This window comes from Amblyomma mixtum, chromosome 4 (assembly GCF_055824585.1).
Source record: "Amblyomma mixtum isolate Tamu chromosome 4, ASM5582458v1, whole genome shotgun sequence".
NCBI classification, from domain to species: Eukaryota; Metazoa; Arthropoda; class Arachnida; order Ixodida; family Ixodidae; genus Amblyomma; species Amblyomma mixtum.
In genome coordinates this window covers 118226553-118246252 of record NC_143015.1, presented here as the reverse complement: position 1 = coordinate 118246252, position 19700 = coordinate 118226553, and the positions used below count along the sequence as shown (strand labels likewise).

The window sequence follows — 19700 nt, the reverse complement described above, 5'->3', positions numbered from 1 at the left end:
CATGCCTGGAGACGATAATGCCGAGCAACCCGGGATATCCACAGCGAACAACTGGCCACATTATCGAGAGCCCCGCACATTTTTTGGAAAACCTGAAGAGGACGTTGACGAGTGGCTGAAACACTACGAACGGGTGAGCAAATACAATCGCTGGAACGCTGCTACCAAACTGGCTAACGTAGTGTTTTTCCTTGCCGCCACTGCCCTTGACTGGTTCGATAATCATGAGGATACACTGAGTTCATGGGCTACCTTTACGACCGAAATCAAGAAAAATTTTGGGGATGATTCGGCAAAGAAGAAGCGTGCGGAACAGACATTGCTTCACCGCGCGCAAGTACCCGGAGAAACTTGCACGGCATACATCGAAGCCATCTTAAAGTTATGCAAGCTAGTTAACTCCAGTATGCTTGAAGAAGACAAAGTCGGCCACCTTCTAAAAGGAATTGCGGAAGATGTTTACAATTTCCTGATTAGTAAAGAGAGCCTGAGCACCACCGCTGACGTAATAAAACATTGCAGAACATTTGAATCTCTTAAGCTGCGTCGATTCACCCCTAAATTCGGAAGATTGGCCAATGTCACCTCTATAGCCAGTGTTGAAGCCTGTCCTCCAAATTCAATGGCTGATATGATTCGAGAGATTGTGCGCGAGGAATTGTCCAGATCCCGGGACACCTTCTGCCGCACAGATTATCTGCGGCACAGTTCTGCACCGGAGGAAGATGTTGCCGCCCTGTCGACTCCGTGGGCTCAACCTAACGGCACTTTGCCCATGGACGATCGGAACATTGCCCAACGTTATGGCCACCAGCCGACGGAAAGGAGGCCCACCTACCCAGAAGACGTGGTTCGTCAGCAGCGAGATCCTGGCTCCAGCCAACGTCGCGACTTTGTTCGCCAGGACTTTTATGGCGGTCGCTGGCGTTCTCAACCTTTGTGCTACCGGTGTGGCATTGCAGGGCATATCGCCAGATATTGCCGCCGTCGTTTCCCGACTTCTCAAGACTGCCAACCCCCAGCGCCTACTTACGGACAAGTGCACACCGCGCAGCAGCGACCCCCAACGTCCGCTTGGGACCCGTACCGTCCGAACACTTTGCGGAGTTCATCACCTGCATCTGACCGCAGTGTGACGCCGCCACCTCAGCGCCAACGGCGGTCACCTTCTCCTCGACGTCGTGCATCCCCTCCGCCTCCGGGAAACTAGGAGGCGCGGCCGATGGAGGTGAGGCCGCCGGCAAGTCGATGACGTCCAATATACCTCTGCCCGTGTTTATGTTGAAGAACAAACTGGAAGTGTTTATTGATGATGTGAAAACAATGGCTCTTGTGGACACTGGTGCTACCGTATCCGTTATGAGTTTGAGGTTTAAGAACCGTTTAGGTAGGAAAGTGATGTTTAGTGGTGACCGTGCAGCGTTATTCCGTGGTGTCAGTGGTGAACCTTTGGTTCCACTTGGTGTGTGTGCTTCGGATGTTGTTATTGGTGGTCTAACATTTAGAACAGAATTCGCAGTGCTACCACGGTCAACGCATGATGTGATTCTTGGGATTGATTTTCTGCAAGAGTGTGGTGCAACTTTAGACTGTCGTACGGGAGAAATTGCTTTGAATTCTTCACTACTTTCAGCTCTTGTGGATAACTCGACACCGGATTTTGGAGCATTTGCGGTGGAAGAAGACACTATTGTACCAGCTTTCTCCGCAGCATTCGTGCGGGTTTCCTCTATTCACAATCAGTGCGAATCTTTTGAAGCTGTGGTAGAGCCTACGACACTCGCCTGCTCTAAGAAGAGTATCGTCGTGAAAAGAGATATGGAGACCCAAGTTAAGGCTATGATTAATCAGGCTCTTCCCACAACCGAGCGTCGAACTCTAGTGGAACTCCTTCTGAAGCACGTGTTCGTGTTCGACTTTGCCAAAGACGATTCTACACCACCGCCTACCAGTCGTATTCATCACACGATCAACACCGGCTCCGCACCTCCTATACGCCAGAAGCCCTATCGAGTCTCAGCCACTGAACGTAAGTTAATAGATGACCAAGTTCAAGAGATGCTAAAGCGAGGCATAATTCGAGAGTCTTCTAGTCCTTGGGCAGCTCCAGTTATCCTTGTTAAGAAAAAAGATGGCACATGGAGGTTCTGTGTTGACTACCGTCGCTTAAATACGGCCACGAAGAAGGACGTCTACCCGCTTCCACGTATAGATGACGCAATTGATTGTCTGCACTCCGCTTCATACTTTTCTTCTATTGATTTGAGATCCGGCTACTGGCAAATCCCCATGCACGCTGCAGATAGGGAAAAAACGGCATTCATAACACCAGACGGACTTTACGAGTTTAACGTTATGCCTTTCGGATTATGTAACGCACCTGCAACATTCGAGCGGTTCATGGATACAATCCTGCGTGGCCTTAAGTGGCAAATTTGTTTATGTTATTTGGACGACGTTGTAATTTTTGGCAAAACGTTTAGTGAGCACAACAGCCGCCTGGATATTGTGCTTGATTGCATGGAACGAGCTGGCCTTATCCTCAATTCCAAGAAATGTCATTTTGGGAACCGTGAAACAATTGTTCTTGGTCATTTAGTTGATAAAGAAGGTGTTCGACCAGATCCAAAGAAAATTGAAGCTGTCAAAAGTTTTATGGTGCCTCAATCAGTGAAAGAGCTGCAGAGTTTTTTAGGGCTCTGCTCGTACTTTCGACGCTTTATAGCAAGGTTTGCGGACATCGCTTACCCACTGACGTGTTTGCTGCATAAAGATGCACCGTTCAATTGGACCAGCGAATGTGACGCAGCTTTCCGACATCTGAAATTTCTTTTGACCTCGGGCCCCATCCTACGCCACTTCTGCTCATCTGCACCAATTGAAGTGCATACTGATGCAAGTGGTATCGGTATCGGCGCTGTACTTATACAACGCCATGGTCACGATCAGCACGTGGTAGCATATGCCAGCCGTTCATTGAGTAAGAGCGAAAGAAATTACACGGTTACTGAGCAAGAATGTCTCGCCGTTGTTTTCGCTGTACAGCGCTTCCGCTCCTATCTGTACGGGAATGCTTTCACCGTCGTGACCGACCACCACTCGCTTTGCTGGCTAGTGAGTCTTCGCGACCCCTGAGGCCGGCTTGCTCGATGGGCTTTGCGCCTACAAGAATTTAATTTCACTGTGGTGCATAAAAGCGGCCGTAAACACTCAGATGCCGATTGTCTTTCCCGTTTGCCGCTTCAAACGACTGATGACGACGCAGACAACTTTGATGAATACTTGGCGTCACTTTCACAAGCCTTCCCCGATCTTCAAGTTTTCCGAACTGAGCAACGCAAAGACCAAACATTAACCTCTTAGTTTGATGCCGCTCAAGATTCTGTAAAGAATACTTTTTGCATTCGCGACGGTTTGTTTTATAAGAAGAATTTCGCTTCTGGAGGAGCACGCATGCTTCTTGTCGTACCCGAAAACCTACGCATCACAGTCCTTGAAATGATGCACGACGACGCCACGTCTGGGCACTTGGGAGTGACACGCACACTCCACCGCACACAACAACGATTTTACTGGCCTAACATGCGTTCAACCATCCAGCACTATGTAGCCAGCTGTGTGCAATGCCAGCGCTTTAAGCTGCCGACTTCAAGTCCACCGGGCAAACTGCGGCCAATCACACCTCCAACAGCCCCGTTTGAGCAAGTTGGCATTGACCTCCTTGGACCTTTCCCACGGTCCTCGAAAGGAAATCGATGGATTCTTGTGTGCGTAGACCACTTAACCCGTTATTGTGAGACAGCCGCGATACCAGCTGCTACTGCGTCTGAAGTATCTAACTTCTTACTTCGATTCGTCATTCTTCGGCACGGCCCTCCTGCAGTTCTCATTAGCGACCGTGGACGCCAATTTACAGCGGACGTTGTTGAAGAACTTCTCCGCCTCAGCAGCTGCAGTTTTCGCCACTCCACGCCATATCATCCCCAAACGAACGGTGTGGTAGAACGCACTAATCGGACGCTCACCACCATGCTTGCTATGTACGTCGCTGCAGATCATAAGGACTGGGATGGCGTCCTCCCGTTCATTACTCATGCATACAACACAGCGCAACATGAGACAACTGGCTACAGCCCCTTTTACCTGCTCTATGCTCGCTCGCCTCGCTGCGGCCTTGACACCATTCTACCATTTTTCATCCACGACGAACCTTCTCTTGCGACCACACTCTGCAGAGCTGAAGAAGCTCGCCAGCTTGCCCGCGTTCGAATTTTATCTTCGCAAGAGCGTTCCAAGATCCGCTACGACGTCCAACACCAAGAAGTTTCTTATGTTCCTGGTGACATTGTGTGGTTGTGGACCCCTCTACGCAAGCGTGGTCTGTGTCAGAAACTGCTATCCCACTACACTGGACCGTTTGTTGTGTTGGAGTGCATAAGTGACGTTAATTACGTTATATCACGACTAACTGCTAGTGGTCGACGGTCACGCCAGTCTCAGGTGGTGCATGTAGCCCGCCTCAAGCGATTCCATCCCAGACGGTCTATTTAACTCGCCCGACGGGCTTCGTCTGCGAGGAGGGAAATGTCACGTGCTTCCACAGAACCTCGACGGAAGAAGCAGAAGATGAAGGACTGACCAGCAGGGAGAAAGGAAGAGAAAGAGCTGAAGGACGCTGGTAGGCTCCCTGCTTCCATCCTGCTCCGACCGATCCCCTCTGTGAATAAACCCCCGTGCGTGCTAAGCACGTAACAATATTATTTTGTGATACCTCTCCAACAGTAACAGAATAAAATCGCTTGATAAAAGTTACGCGAGGAGTAATATTCGTATAATGTTTATTGTTCTGCAGTTTACAAACATTTTTATGAATCCTAGGGCATATGATAGAAGTGCTTGAAACTTGGGTTCCAGGATCAACCTATGATACCATTGCCTAAACAGCTTAATTGAGGGTTCTGATAAACTGATCAGAAGGAGAGATTATCCTAACGGAACACCAGCAGGGGTATCTATGATTATAGAGTGCCACAAGGGAAATAGCTGCTGTATTTTATTGGAGCAAATGAATGCACATTTAAAATTCTTAATATGCACCTATTGTATTTGCACCTACGCCTGCAATTATCCTCTTAGCAATAGCAGTGGAAGAGATTCGGAGGAAATAATCGGTTTCGAGGAATTGAAAGGGAAACTATCTCACATCTCGGTGGACTCATCAGCAGAGCCTTGAAAAGGAGATTGTTGTGGAAGGATCCTGATGAATATCGAGCACATGTTAGAGAGAAAAATATTATTGTCCGAAGTAAAGGTGCGATAAAGTGTTAACAACGCACGCTGTGTGGCACCTCTAGCCCAAGACTCCACTGGATTTTGCTGATTCGCATATTTTCCTGATGAGCTTTAGCTTTGCTTGGGTCTGCGCTGGTCAGCGCCGCCTCTCACTGTTCGTATGTACACTGAGTTTTGATAAGGTGTTGTGGTTTGGCCGGGCATCCCCTATTATATGTCGCATAAGGAGGGGAAAGTGCTACACCATCATTTATGGGTATCCAAAAAATACGTGCGCAACGCACCCCCTCTTTTCACTAGTACAATAATATCTCCACTTTCCACCAAATTTTACTCCTCTCTTCAGTTCTGCTAATCATTATTTTCATTTCTAATCCTAACCCCTAGCATTTTTTATCATGCAGTTTTTCCCTCCACTGAATGATGTACGCCGAAACCTTCTGTTTAGTGGGAGAGTGTCAGTAGCTCCGCTAGGAAGGTATTCAATAACAGAGCCAGCGCTCCAAAATCTTTTTTCCAACAGAAGTGCGTGCAAAGATATGTCACGCTTGCACAATTTTTCTGTTTTTGCGCAGTAGTCAAAGTGAAGGGCTGTTCAAATAAGGCTGAAAGTTGACATCTCAAGTACGACTGGAATTTCACTTGAAGCAAAATCAATATCTCTGGCACTGTCAGGAGGCTACAAAATTCATGTTAAGGGTATTGGAGAAAGCTTATTCCTACGCTCTCTCTCTTTTTCACATTCATCTGCAGCAAGCTTTCCGCGAAATAATTTACTCACCATTTTCATCTGCTATTTAGTTGGCCACAATGGTGTCATTGCTGGCGTGATTCTAGCAGAATCTTTCAGTCGCTAGTTATTGGTGTTCTAACGAATGCAACAGAAGTTTTTCAAGCCTTCTGCGCCAACATTATTTCTGAAACCTTATGTCTGTTAAGCTACACCTCTTATTTTGAACAAGTCGAAATTTCATTGTTAAATGTCGGTGCTTCGCTTCAATTTTTTTGTCTCGCGCAGCCACATTTCAGGGTATATATACGCCGAAATAAAAGCGCCTTGCAAAACTTGCCTTTAAAATGGCTCAGTGACAAACCACCACTTGACTTAGTTCAGAGTTCGACAAAACTTCTCTGGCGAGGAAATGACATCATTCTGAAAAACCTAACACGCGCCAAGAAATTTAAGAACAACAGGGTAAAAAACAAATGACGTTTCAGGACCCGTACGGGTCCCTTGTTCACATATGAAAACGAAAAACGTATCGGCCGTGTTTATACGAGCGAAGGTCGCTGTAATGATCATGCGTATGCTGCAAGCATGGGCCCACGTGTCCGATTAAGTGTATGCGGAGTTGATTGGATATGGAATAATTCTAGGAGTAGGCGGGATGATAAGGATTTCTCGGTGGATATGATACTGGCTGCGTCCCAGGCGATAATGTGACCGGTGCTTTCATGGTGATCTGCCAAGGCGTTTTCCTCGGTGCGCCCTTGGCAACGTCATTTTTATACTCCCTGAGCCGTCTCCTGTGATCCCCAGTTTCGCCGATGTAGGCTGCGTCGCAATCCTGGCAAGGAATCTTGTATACAACCTCGGGGTATGTAGTGCTTTCTAACTTGTCTTTCACTCGAACAAGTTGCTGTGTGAGCTTGTTTGTAGGCTCGTGACATATTTTAATATCGTAATCACTGAAGATTCTTGCCAGTATTTCGCTCGCACCAACCGCGTAGGGAATAACGGCTCGCTTCTGCTCTTCTGTGCCGTGGGTGGATTTGAACATCGGCGTTGATGCGAGTTTAGGATTTGCCTTGGGTAGCCATTTCTGGAGAGTTCTTCTTTTACCCTTTTCTTCTTTACTTCGCGCTCGTGGGGATGAGCATAGGCGTTGCGCGCGTGTGAAGAGCGCTGATTCCACGAAGCGCTTCTGTCCAACCGCATGCGCGCTGGCAAAGTTCAGGTATTGGCCTCTGTGTGGCTTTCCGGTAGACCGACGTCACGAGGACGTTCGTTGTGTGCTGTACTAAGACATCGAGAAAGGCAATACGACCGGATCTCTCCTCTTACATAGTAAACTGGATGGTTGGCTGGATGGAGTTCAGATGATGTAGTAGTGCAGGCGCGTCATCCCGGTTCAAAATGCAAAGACAGTCGTCAACATAACGCAAAAATATTTTTGGGCGACGAGGCAAAGAAGCAAGGGCGAGTGCCTCGATGGTTTCCAAGGCAAGGTTGGCGCAAGTAACCAAAATTGAAGCGCCTATGGCGGTTCCAAACAACCAGCTGCCTGTAGCACTCCTCCTTGACTGCTTACTGGCAGCAGGCAAGAAGTCAGGCACTTTCATTTTGGCTCCCCATTAGCGCGGCTAGTTTAAGTCCGCTAGGGGGTAAAATTCTGCGCCTTGAGCCCGCTTTGGCTCAGCAAAGAGATTGATAAATAGCCAGCGCGGCTTGCGGTTGCATCTTATGAATGTTATCGTAGCGGACTGAGTCCCGAACCGACTGCATCACTAAATTGCTCACTCTGAAACTTGAGTAACCTGATCATTGCCCTAGATATTCGTGGTAAGAGGCAACGACCTTACAGAACTTTATGGCACGTGGATAGTTTTTAAGTATTCGATAAAAATTTCGAATGTAAACACTCGGCGAAAGCAGAACAGCAATCATAGGCTGCAAAATGAAGACTAAAGTGAATGCTTCACGCCAAACTTCCCCTATACGAAAATGTACGGCAGCACGTACCGAGAAGTGCAATGTGCGTTCTTGCTTCCCGGTTCCGCCGGGGCTGCGACAGTTGATCGCAGGGATGAAGTGGGAAGGAAAAAAATCTTCAGAAAGTAATCATAGTGTGGCGGTGTTTCCTCAGCAAAGGATATGTGAAGTCAAACTTTACGGGTAGATTACATCCGTGCAGCCAAGGTACGGCGTGCGAGTGCTCCAGATAGCTGTGCTTACGACTGCGGCTTTCCATGAAGGCAGTGCACCGCTAAAGTTGTGAATGCAGTTAGAGCTTCAAACCCTGATGATGTGATGATTTTTTCAAATGCATATTTTGTTGTTCTGCTAGAAATTCTTCCTCGTTTGTCATTCAGGCATAGTGGGCACTGTCTGTCCCCGGCGAGGCGGACAACCCCGGAGTTTTTGTTTCTTTATGCTGCGAACGACTAAATGTTTAACATACTTGAAAATATTCAATCACTGCTGAGAAATATTGTGACAAGCTTTAGATAATCACTACTTGCGATATACATGATACCGTTTTCGCAGTTTACGCCACTGATTCGCTGCAGTGCATCTCACTGAGCGTCAATGTTGAAAGAAGAAAACAGACGTCTATTAATGCTCAGTGGGCTTATGTCCCAAAAACAACATTCAGAAGCTTACTAAACCACTTCTTGAAGTAAAATTAATTCTATTTCAATGATGAAAGAAAGTACTGCACAAGCTTGATGAATAAATGCTGGTTTAACGTTGGAGAAAGCTGTAGAAACATAAAGAGGGACTTATTTTTAAGAAATCCACAAGATAAATACGTTGCGAAGGAATATTATTTGTTGCAGACCACGATCTAACTAACGGTGCTTTTGTTCTTTGCACATATTTAATAAATGCGCTTGGCCATATTTCATGCTTTTCAAAAAATATTTCTGCATCGTCCCTCGTTTCTCTTCTGGAAATGTTCGCGCTACGACTTTCATGAAGCACCAATGCCAGAAATTCTTCTCAGTATTCGCATTATCGAGGCCAGTAAGAAATAAACTGCCCAAATCTACTGTTTAGATCAATATATTTTTAAATCTCTGCGACCGTGTTTTTATAGTAGTAGTAGTAAAAGACTTTTAATCGACCATAATTTACAGGCCGAGCATTTCGACCGCCTGGGCGACCAGAAGCCGCTGTTTTTCTTCCCCTTCAGCGCCAAGCCAGTCGAGCCAGGTGGTGATGGATAGAGAGGGTGGGGGGAAGGAACCCGACTGCTGAGCAGCCGGGCAATAGAAGAGGCAATGGGCCAGGTCCGCATAGATACAGGGGCAGTTGGGACAGGAAGGGTCCGATCGATAGCGATAGAGGAAGAGGCGGGGCGGGGTGATAACTGCATTCATCTGAATGTGCCGAATAAGGCGAGACTCCGGCACCGTGAGTGATGGATGAGGGGGAGGGTAAAGACGTTTGTCGAGGCGGAGCTCAAGGTAGACCTCTTTTATGGTGCGGCGAAGGGTGAGTCTCCGACCTTCCTCCGAGGGCTTGGGCCAGGGGATCAACGGTGCCCGGAAAAGTGTGTCGCGGGCGAGCTGATGGGCCAGCTCATTGCCGTCAATCCCTGAATGCCCAGGGACCCAGCGGAGGAAAACGATGGAAGGCTGCAGTGCGGAGACCGCTCGTTCGACCTCCTGTTGGAGAGAAGGGGTCAGGGTGCGTTTCTGTATGTGGTGTATAGCGGCTTGTGAGTCCGAATAGACTGTGTACTCTTGAAGAGAGCGAAGGAGGGAAAATGACTGGAGGGCATGCGCAATGGCGAGGACCTCGAGGGACAATGCGTCTGGAGGGTGTAGATACGGCCCGCTGGTGTGGGTTTCAGGAGCAGGGAGGTGTGGATGGTACAGGGCGTAGCCGCAGGAACCTCGAGGAGCCACGAAGGAGGCATCCGTGTAAGCTACACCCTGGGTATCAAAGAGAGGGGAATGGTGCAGTGCGGCCGCATGACGACGTCCGGCGTGCAGGACGGGGGACATGTTGGTCGGGAGGGGAAGGATACGAAGATTGGAAGCGGGGGTGGGAATAGGAGAGGTTAACGAGGAGATTGGAATGGGCGAGATACCCGCTTGAGTCAATAACCACTGACCCTGACGGGTAAGGGAAAGCCGGGTAAGCTGCGAGTCACGATGGAGACTTAGAAGAGAACGAAGAGGATGGGAGAGGCCTGTGGCAAAGAGCTTAGTGGTAGAGGTAGTGATAGGGAGGTTGAGAGCTGCCTTGTAGAGGCCCACAAGGGCAGTCTCGAGAGCGTTAAGTTGAGTCTGAGTGAAGAAAGCGTAGGGTGCAAAGTACAAGACCTTGTTGAGGGCCAGCGCGTGGGCAACTCGGCACGCGTGAGCCTCGTGGAGACCTGAGCGTCGAGTGACCACGCGCCGCAGGAGGTGAGTTACAGAGTGGCAGGTGGTGACAGCGCGGTGAAGGGATTGCACATTCTTAGCCGCATGAAAAGGGAAGCCAAGAACTTTGCACTGTGTGACGACAGGAATGGGAGAGCCAGAAAGGTGGAGAGAGAAGAAGTGGTTGTGTGAGCGCTGGTAGGAGGAATGGTTGAGAAGGAGAAGCTCGGATTTCTCAGGAGCAGGAGAGAGGCCAGCGGTGGTGAGAAAGGAGTCGATGAGATCTAGGCCACGTTGCAGGGTGTCCTGTACATGACCGGGAGAGCCAGATGAACACCAGCGAGTGATGTCATCGGCGTAAAATATATGATGCAGGTCGGGAATTTCAGCTAGCTGGGAGGCGAGAGGGGCCATAGCGAGATTGAAAAGGGTAGGAGAGAGAAGAGCACCTTGAGGAGTGCCACGGCTGAGGTGGTGTGGGTTAGACAAGTGGGTATCTACTCGAAAGCGAGCCACACGTTTAGAGAGGAATGAGCGGATATAGGAGTACATGCTGGAGCCACAATCCAAAGAGGCGAGTTGAGAAAGGATGTGATCGTGGCAAACACCGTCAAAGGCCTTGCGAACATCGACGGTCACAAGTGCGTAAATTTGAGTAGGTGTAGGGGACAGGAACGTTTGCTGGAGAATCAGAAACATGTCCTGTGCACAGACGCGGCGTCGGAAGCCAATGAGAGAATGGGGGAAGAACTCCCGTGCCTCAAGAAAATCAGAGAGGCGAGTCAGAGCATTCGCTCAAGGGTCTTACCAACGCATGACGTCAGGGAGATTGGACGGAGGTTAGAGAGAGAGGGAGGTTTGCCCGGTTTTGGAATCATAGAAATAAGGGAGGATGTCCAGGAGCTCGGCAAGTAGCCGCTCTGCCAGGCCTCATTGTAGGTTTGAAGGAGGAATTCTTTGGCGCAGTCAGGAAGGTTGCGAAGTGTGGTGTATGTAATGGCATTCTCACCGGGAGCCGAGCGTGTAGAATTAGCAGCCAGAGCAGATTCGAGCTACCGGAGAGTGAAGCATTGGTCCAGATCGGGGTTAGGTCCACCCGAGTACACCGGGTAGGAGGGTGCCAGAGGGGGCGGGAGGTAGAGAGAGGCGAGTTGATCAAAAACTTCGGAGGGAGTCCCCTGAGTAAGGGCTTTAGCTAGAGTGGGAGCAAGGGCAGGCTTAGTGCCAAGGAGGGATTTAAAGAGAGACCATGCGGATCGCGAGTGCAATGCAGAATCAAGGCCATCACAAAGAGCACTCCAACGAGAGTGCTCGAGGGAGGCGCAGTGGGCGACGATCTCGGCCCGCAAAGCAGTGATCCGGGAGGAAAGTTCGGCATTGTGTGGTTGGGAGCGGAAGGAGCGTTGAAGACGTTTACGGCGACGCCATAAACGGAGAACGTGAGGATCTGGGTCTTGGATTCGGTGACGAGAGCGAACGCGACGGCTACTGGACGTGAGCGCTGCAGAGATGCGCGACGTCCTGTCGTCCTAGGATTGAAAGGAGACGGCGGCGAGATTAGTGCGAAAAGCATGCCAGTGAGTGTGAATAATCGGATGACAGCGAGGGATGTGGGAGAGAGAGGTGGTGATATGGATGAGAAAGTGGTCACTTAGAAGAGTTTCGGCTGTCACCTGCCAGTGAAAGGAAAGTGAACCCCGAGAGAAAGTGAGGTCGGGTGTCGTAGGGCGTTGTGAGGCAGTGCCCGCTCGAGTAGGAGAGCCAGGAGTATTAAGAAGGGTGAGGTGGCGTTCCTGGGCCAGACAATGAAGGAGGCGGCCGGGTTTGAGGGTTTGTGGGTAGCCCCAGAGTGTGTGAGGGGCATTAAAGTCACCACCAAAGAGGAGATGGGAGGTAGAAGAAAGAGAGTGATGGAATTTGCCCAGAGCAGAGAACAAAGAGGAAGTGACAGGGGGGTTTAAAAAGACAAAAGGACGAGTGAGATGCGGGAAGAAGGGTGGTAATAAACCACACCAACTAAATATTTAAGGAGGGTGGAGGGGATGTCAATTTACTCTACGAGCACGTCACTGCGTACATAAATAGACGCAAGTGGTGTGGCCGTAGTGGCATGTTAGGCGCGGTAGCCTGGGACATTGCGGGCCGTCCGGGTCTCCTGGAGAAGGAGAAAATGAGGTAGGGAGGGGCGGGTCAGTAGATACTAGTGGGGGGGGGTCTTATTGTGGCAAAGATTTCGGCAGTTCTACTGCACAATCTCCAGGTCCTCGCCAAACGCCATTATGATAGTGGAGAGGAACGCGATGGTACGCGTTCCTTCTTTTTTGCCGGGGCCAGTGACTCATGGACGGATTGGAGCATAGATGCGAAGGATTCCTTTGATTGTGCTTGGAGGGTGGTAAGGATCTGGAGAACCGAAGTTTCCAGCTGAACCAAGCGAGTGTGATGTGCCTGTGTGGTGGTTTCTACAAGGTCAGCCAAAGGGGCGACCTGGGCGCTGGAGGAAGGAGTGGTGAACGTGGCAAGGTGCTCATTTAGCTTGCTAAGCTGGGAGGTAAGAGAGGAGGTGGTTGTCTGGAGGGTTTGAGTCAAGGCATGTATCTGCTGTTGTAGATCATGGGAGATGCGCTGCTGCTCTCGCTGCTGGCGTTCCAGCATTGCGAGCCGGAGGTCGAAGGAGCGCTTCTCGTTAGTCAAGGATGGAGAGGGTGGTGTAGTGGAAGAGAGGGACGCTGGCACCGAGGATCCTTTAAATATGGCGGCGTAGGAGCCTGGTGGTGACGTGATCGGAGATGATGGAGATTCATGATTAGAGGAGGAGGAGGAGGAGGAGGCGGGGGAGGAGGAAGGGGTGGTGGGTTGAGTGGCCCGGCGCAAAGCTAGGCGTCGGAGGTATGCAGCTTTAGCACACTCGCGTTGCTTAGCAAGGATGAAGGGGCAAGTGGGGTCGAGGGAGGGGTGGGTGTTCACCTGGCAATGAACGCACCAGGGCTGGGTACACACATGAGCGGAAGGGTCAGCGGGTAGAGGAGCAGCACAGCGACGGCACTTGGCCGGAACGCTGTGCTGGGGGCATTGGTGGGCGCGATGGCCTAGAGTGAGACAACGGGTGCAGGTGGGAGGCTTAGGTTTATGAGGAGGGCACCGGAAGGCAACGCGTTTGAAATAAACAAAGTGGGGGATGACGGTACCAGCGAACATTAAGAGCACTGACTGAGTGGATCCCATCATGCGAGCAGCGAGAATATCTGTTTTGAAAGATTCCAGGTCATGCATGAGGTCATCAGGAGTGAAGTGGCCCCCGACGTTATGGATGACGCCGAGGCATGAGATGGGAGGATGGGGGTTGTAAGTTTTGATGGTGACAGGCTTACCATGAAGCTGAAGATGCGTGACAGAGAGTAGGAGGTGGGCGGTGAGAGGAGAATGAGTCTTTAGAAACACAAGGCTTCGGGCTGGCCTGGTCTGAAGGGTGATGTCGGCACTGGTCTTCGAGGAAAGTTGTGCAGCGGAGGCGACTGCGGCGAGTACGTCGTAGAGAGGTAGCTTGGGGGTGAGGGTTCCAGGGGGAAGCTGGATAGCAATTGTGATGAGCTCGGCGCGGGGTCGGGCTGCGGTGGCAGGCTTACGGTTGGCACCGATGGTGGTCCAGCCGATTTCCTGGGAAGGAGTGTCATCTGCCGGGGACGTCGTAAGGTCCATGTCTAAGTCCTCAGCCGGAGTCTCAGTGTGCGACGCGGGTGCCGGGCTGGAGGTCTTGGTGTCAGTGGGACCTTTGGCTGGAGTAGGTGCAGCGGCTCCAGCGGCGGCCACGAACGCAGCCGGCTGCGGCGCGTCTATGGCCCCGAAGCTCTTGGCGTCCCTTAGAGCATGGAGTTGGCTAGGTGTGGACGCTCCGCCGACGACGAACGCTGCCGGCTGCGCCGCGGCCGTCGATCCGGTGCTCCCAGCGTCTCTCAAGGCGTGCAGTGCGGCAGGAATGTGCTCGGTTGCGTGGGCGGCGTTGAACGTACCCGTCTGAGAGACAGCTGTCGACGTGGTTGGAACAGGCCCCGTGGTGGCGGCATCGGTGGGTCTGGGCTGCATGGGCTTGGTCAGACGCTGCATTGCGGCGGTGCAGGCGCGGCGCGTTAGGTTTAGCGAGGCGCCGCGCCGCTTCACAGTTTTGGAGACGCTTGGAGGGCCAGTTCGGCAGCGGGCCGTGATGCCGATGGTTTCCACGTGCTTCGGGAGCCTTTCTGAAGCGATGGAGTGTAAATCCAGGGGCGGGCGAGGCCCAGGCCCTGGACCAGGCCAGGGGCAGGTTAAAGCAGAGCGCGGTAGGCAGCCAGCTAACCAGAGTGGCGCCACCTAGCGGAGTCTGTTTTCATATGTGTGCGTTCTGAAGTAACGGTAATCGAGGTCCCATGATCATTCTTTGTTTGGAAAGAAATTTTCATATTTAATAGAAAACTGGGTCAAGACAAGGAAATCTTGCTGAGATTTTTCACTAAACACTGTAGTTTTTTGCAACAAAATCCTATATCACACTAACTCGAAAACGTCGCTTTTCAGTTTTCGCAAAATCTCTAGTTTTGATGCTTGCACAGAGTAGATCAAAAATTTTTGCAACCTGATCACTTTTTGAGTAATTGTATGCAAACTTTTCTGTTGGAAGCAATCAAAAATATATTTGGCTCCTATAATTTAACCTCAAAATATCAGAGCTCTTTTGAAAGAGTAAAACATTCCAATAAGGGCAGTACTACGGATAATTACGGGGCACTAAGGATTATGAACCTGACGTTAAATTTTTTTTCTCGTTCCTCTTATTGTCGACGGACAAAATTTGGACCTCTACAAAGGGTAGACGAATTTTAAATGGGCGTTCAAATACCTTACATTCGAAGAACTCGAAAAGATAGGTTTGGTTTATTGGGGTTTAAGGTCCCAAAGCAAATCAGGCAAGGAGGGACGCCGCAGTGAAGGAGTAAAGATCAGGTTCTTCTTCTTCTTCTTCTTTGCACCAGAGGTGCACCGCCAGAGACGGTTTGTTCCAACTTGAAGACTTGAAGACACAGGGATAAAAAAGGCAATAACTGAGGTTTATGTACAGATATTTACAGCGTACAGAATTTTAGACACTCGAGACAAATTAAACGGCAAAAGGACAAAACAAGAAAAGGGTGGAACTGGCTAATACTAGGGGAGGCCCCTACTCGGCAGAGCCGATGATGCGTAGCATCTCACCTTAGCGCAGAACCCCGCTTCCAGCTCCGGGGCCCGGTTTTAAAGCCCTAAAGGCCCGGCCCACATTTCGTAGCTTCCAATCATGTTACAATGTTCACATGATTGGTTTATCAAGAGCCTGGCCAGCCCCCCAGCTTCTGTAGGGCAAAACGCCCTTTCCACAAACACAAACGCACGGTCGTGCCAGTGCGTGCAGAGAACATGACCTCCACCACAAAATAAAAATAAAACAAACACAAATACACATTCGCGCCAGCACGTGTGCGAATCGGTACCGCGGGGTGGTGGACACCCGTAGTCCCCGGCGCGTTCGCGAGCGGTCGCGTTCCAAGAAAGGAGACGCTCCGCTTTGAGCGCCCCTAGCCGCGTTCCAATGACCCCACGTACACTGCCGATCCCTTACACGCCCTTCCCAAGATTCTACAAAGGGCTCAAATGCCACTTTTAGAATTATAACAAGAAGGGATCGGTACGGGTCACAAAACCACCCTGTGGGTGACATACCGCAGCTACACCAGCAATGGCACCAACAAAAGCAAAAGCAAAATGCACACAGGCAACAACACAACATTAAGGATAATGCTTAAGGCACCAAGAAAACATAGGCAAATTGCACACTAAAATACACACAGTGGCATGCCTGCCGTGCGCCGTAACACAGCGTCCAAGTTGGTGCGTTGCACCCAGTTCACCAGCATGCACACCCGCGTCCTGTTCGACACACACACACACCGACACACGCAACTAGAGCGTTCAGTAGCACTGATACGGGGTCCGAAAGCGGCCACGTGAGCCTCCTTGGTCGCACCGAGCGTCCATGTGTGCGTTCGAGCCACTACGCGTCTCAACACAATTAACGCCTAACTGCCACTCGGCTCATTAGGCTGGTGCCACAGCAGGGCAAGAATTCAAAAATGCTGCCCTCCAGGATCGAAAACAACGTCCTGATCCTCGATAAGTCCAAATCTTTGACCATGCGACGCCCCTAAGGGAACGCTCTCTCCGGCGCACCAGTACGAACAGCGTACTGCGTAAGGAACATTAGCCTTGTCCAGTCTAACTATAACAGTGCGACTACTTTTGCCACACGTGATTTGGCGTTCTGCAGTACGGAACGTACTGTCACCCACGCCGACTTTCGACGTGAAAGCCACGCACCTGCCTCTTGTCACTTCGCCTTGCTTAGAGCCATTTTCCCCGTTCCTGCTTGGGCAAACACTGACGTTGCCGTTCCCTGCTTGATAGGCATTTTCCGGCTTCGCGGCATCGTCTAACTCCGAGGCTCCATGAGCTCCCTCGTAGTCACTTGACCCGAGCTGGCCTTGCGGCAAGTCGCCACTCATTTCCGGGTCCTCGACTGACCTGGCCGGGCACACACCGGGTGCGTTCGACAACTGCGCGGCGCTCTGCCCGGTCGGCCCAGCGGGCCCACCTCCGCTCTCTGCCTCGGATGTAGAGCTGTTGTCACCAGGAACGCTACGGGGCACTTCATGCCCTATGGCCGACACAGTGTGTGTTTGCAGCAACGCCAGATTTTCACCGGTTACTAGCTCCGTGTCGGAGGTCACAGTCTTAGTCATAGAGCCTGCAGGAATTAGATCACTCTCCTGCTTGGTTTCGGACAATTTGGTCTCGACTGGCCCTAGACCATCAGAATTGGGCTGCTCTTTTTCTTTGCTGGCCGCCCGCAGTGGCGAAGCTGTGATCCCTTCAGAAATCTCGTTTTCGCTCTCTGCGGCATTTCCCAACAAAGAGGCGTCCGCGCATATCGGCTGATTACCTACAGCGACCTGACTGCTCTTTCCTCCACCTGTGCTTGAGCAGGATAAGTCTTTGTCTTCCAGCACAGGCGGCCTCATCTCTCGGGACTCGGAGCAGTTCTCCGTGGCTGATTGACTGGCTCTTCTGCTCTCCTTGATCTTAGAGATCTCGAGCTCTACCTGCTGGCGTCTTGCTTCTATAACCTTCAAGACATACTTTGCATCCTGAGGTTCTTCCTCGCGAAGCACCGCCTTTCTGCCATTTACTTTCAAGAGTTGAGCCTGAAGGTCCGCTAAGCGCGCCTTCGCTAACTCAACCTGGTACCTCACATCGAGTGAGGGCTGGCATGGATAACTCTCCATCCCCCGTCTGTACCCCTCAACTGTCTACCGGCTCGAACACATGCACAGGGACGCTAACAATGCGACGAAGGAAACTCACAGTTTCGATGCGTCGATCCGCATTGCCAGCTCCTTGGCGTCGCAGTCCACCGCCACTTTCACCGGACGCTGCGATGAGCTGTCGCACGCCGCTGGTCCGCCGCCGGTGACCGTCAAGATCTCGACGCGCTGCTTCCTTGACCGGACGCAGTCCCGCGTCGCTGGACTACTACTGCCGTGGTCCTTGCGTCCTTGCCGCCGTCTCTCCGCAGGTCCTTTCTCGAACGCTGCTGTTGCCTGACCGTCGCCTTTCTCCCTGCGTTCAATCTTCCTGCGCCGTCTTCCGATGGCCGCAGGATCTTGTCGGCTGCGCCAGTAAAGATCAGGTTCTTCTTCTTCTTCTTCTTTGCACCAGAGGTGCACCGCCAGAGACGGTTTGTTCCAACTTGAAGACTTGAAGACACAGGGATAAAAAAGGCAATAACTGAGGTTTATGTACAGATATTTACAGCGTACAGAAGTTTAGACACTCGAGACAAATGAAACGGCAAAAGGACAAAACAAGAAAAGGGTGGAACTGGCTAATACTAGGGGAGGCCCCTACTCGGCAGAGCCGATGATGCGTAGCATCTCACCTTAGCGCAGAACCCCGCTTCCAGCTCCGGGGCCCGGTTTTAAAGCCCTAAAGGCCCGGCCCACATTTCGTAGCTTCCAATCATGTTACAATGTTCACATGATTGGTTTATCAAGAGCCTGGCCAGCCCCCCAGCTTCTGTAGGGCAAAACGCCCTTTCCACAAACACAAACGCACGGTCGTGCCAGTGCGTGCAGAGAACATGACCTCCACCACAAAATAAAAATAAAACAAACACAAATACACATTCGTGCCAGCACGTGTGCGAATCGGTACCGCGGGGTGGTGGACACCCGTAGTCCCCGGCGCGTTCGCGAGCGGTCGCGTTCCAAGAAAGGAGACGCTCCGCTTTGAGCGCCCCTAGCCGCGTTCCAATGACCCCACGTACACTGCCGATCCCTTACAGAAGGGATCCAGGAATTTCGACCACCTGGGGTCCTTTAACGTGCCCTGACATCGCAGAGTACACGGCCTCTAGAATTTCTCCTCCAACGAAATTCAACTGCCACGGCCGGGTTTGAACCAGCGTCTTTCGGGTCAGCAGCCGAGCACCATAACCACTCAGCCACCGCGGCGGGCAAAATTCGAAAAGAGGCGCAATTTTACGGAGAATAAAAAAAACACCCTTCATGATTTTTCTTACAATTTTTGCGAAGCTGTAGCCATTCAAAGCAAGCGTAACAAAGCTGTTCGTGGCGACACACTCTAACAGATGACAAATTAACTCTGCCTTATGAAAGTAGGTCTGTGGGTCGCATTCGGTCAACGTCAACTTTGATGTAATAAAACTGAACAGGAGAAGGGGGAACAAGGTTCTTTTTCTTTATTTTCTTACGCCTAAGCGTTCGAGGTTTCGAGCTTCTTCCGTAGCTGTAACCTTTTTGAGCAGAAGTAATTTTTCTTATGTTTTTTTCGTTGGTGTTTTCATTAAACAGAATGATTGAAGGGTTCATTGTTCGTGAGCGCCTGAAGCAATTTTATCTTTCGTATGCTATATCGCTAGGCGGACTGTCCATAAAAACACTTCTGAGTTCCATAAGAACCACTTCAAAGCTGGAGGTTTTGATAATGGTGCTCGGATTGCTGAAGGACGGGGGTTCGATCCTGGCCACGATGATCCCATTTTGATGTAGGTGAAGTTCTAGAGGCCCGCGTACTGCGCAGAGCAAATGAGCTTTTTCGTTTGTGTAGAGGAAATTTAGCAGTAACTGAAACGCGGTCTTTAACCCGCCCTCATGTCACTTTATGTTTCTTCCAGACCCTTGTGGGGTGTTAAATAAGCGGTGGGTTTTACAAGATACAGGCGTATGCAC

At 50.7% G+C, this 19700-nt stretch overlaps 1 protein-coding gene across 1 annotated transcript in view; it reads right to left on the bottom strand.

Moving 5' to 3' along the window:
* Window positions 1-18499, bottom strand: part of LOC149348061 (uncharacterized) — a 486295-nt gene extending 467796 nt beyond the window's left edge. Inside the window, exon 1 of the mRNA XM_089587898.1 lies at window positions 15613-18499. Within this exon, the coding sequence (XP_089444024.1) occupies window positions 16521-17735 (1215 nt within the window). The 5' untranslated portion in view covers window positions 17736-18499 and the 3' untranslated portion in view covers window positions 15613-16520. The remainder of the gene's footprint in view (window positions 1-15612) is intronic.
* Between the last annotated feature and the right edge of the window lie 1201 nt (window positions 18500-19700).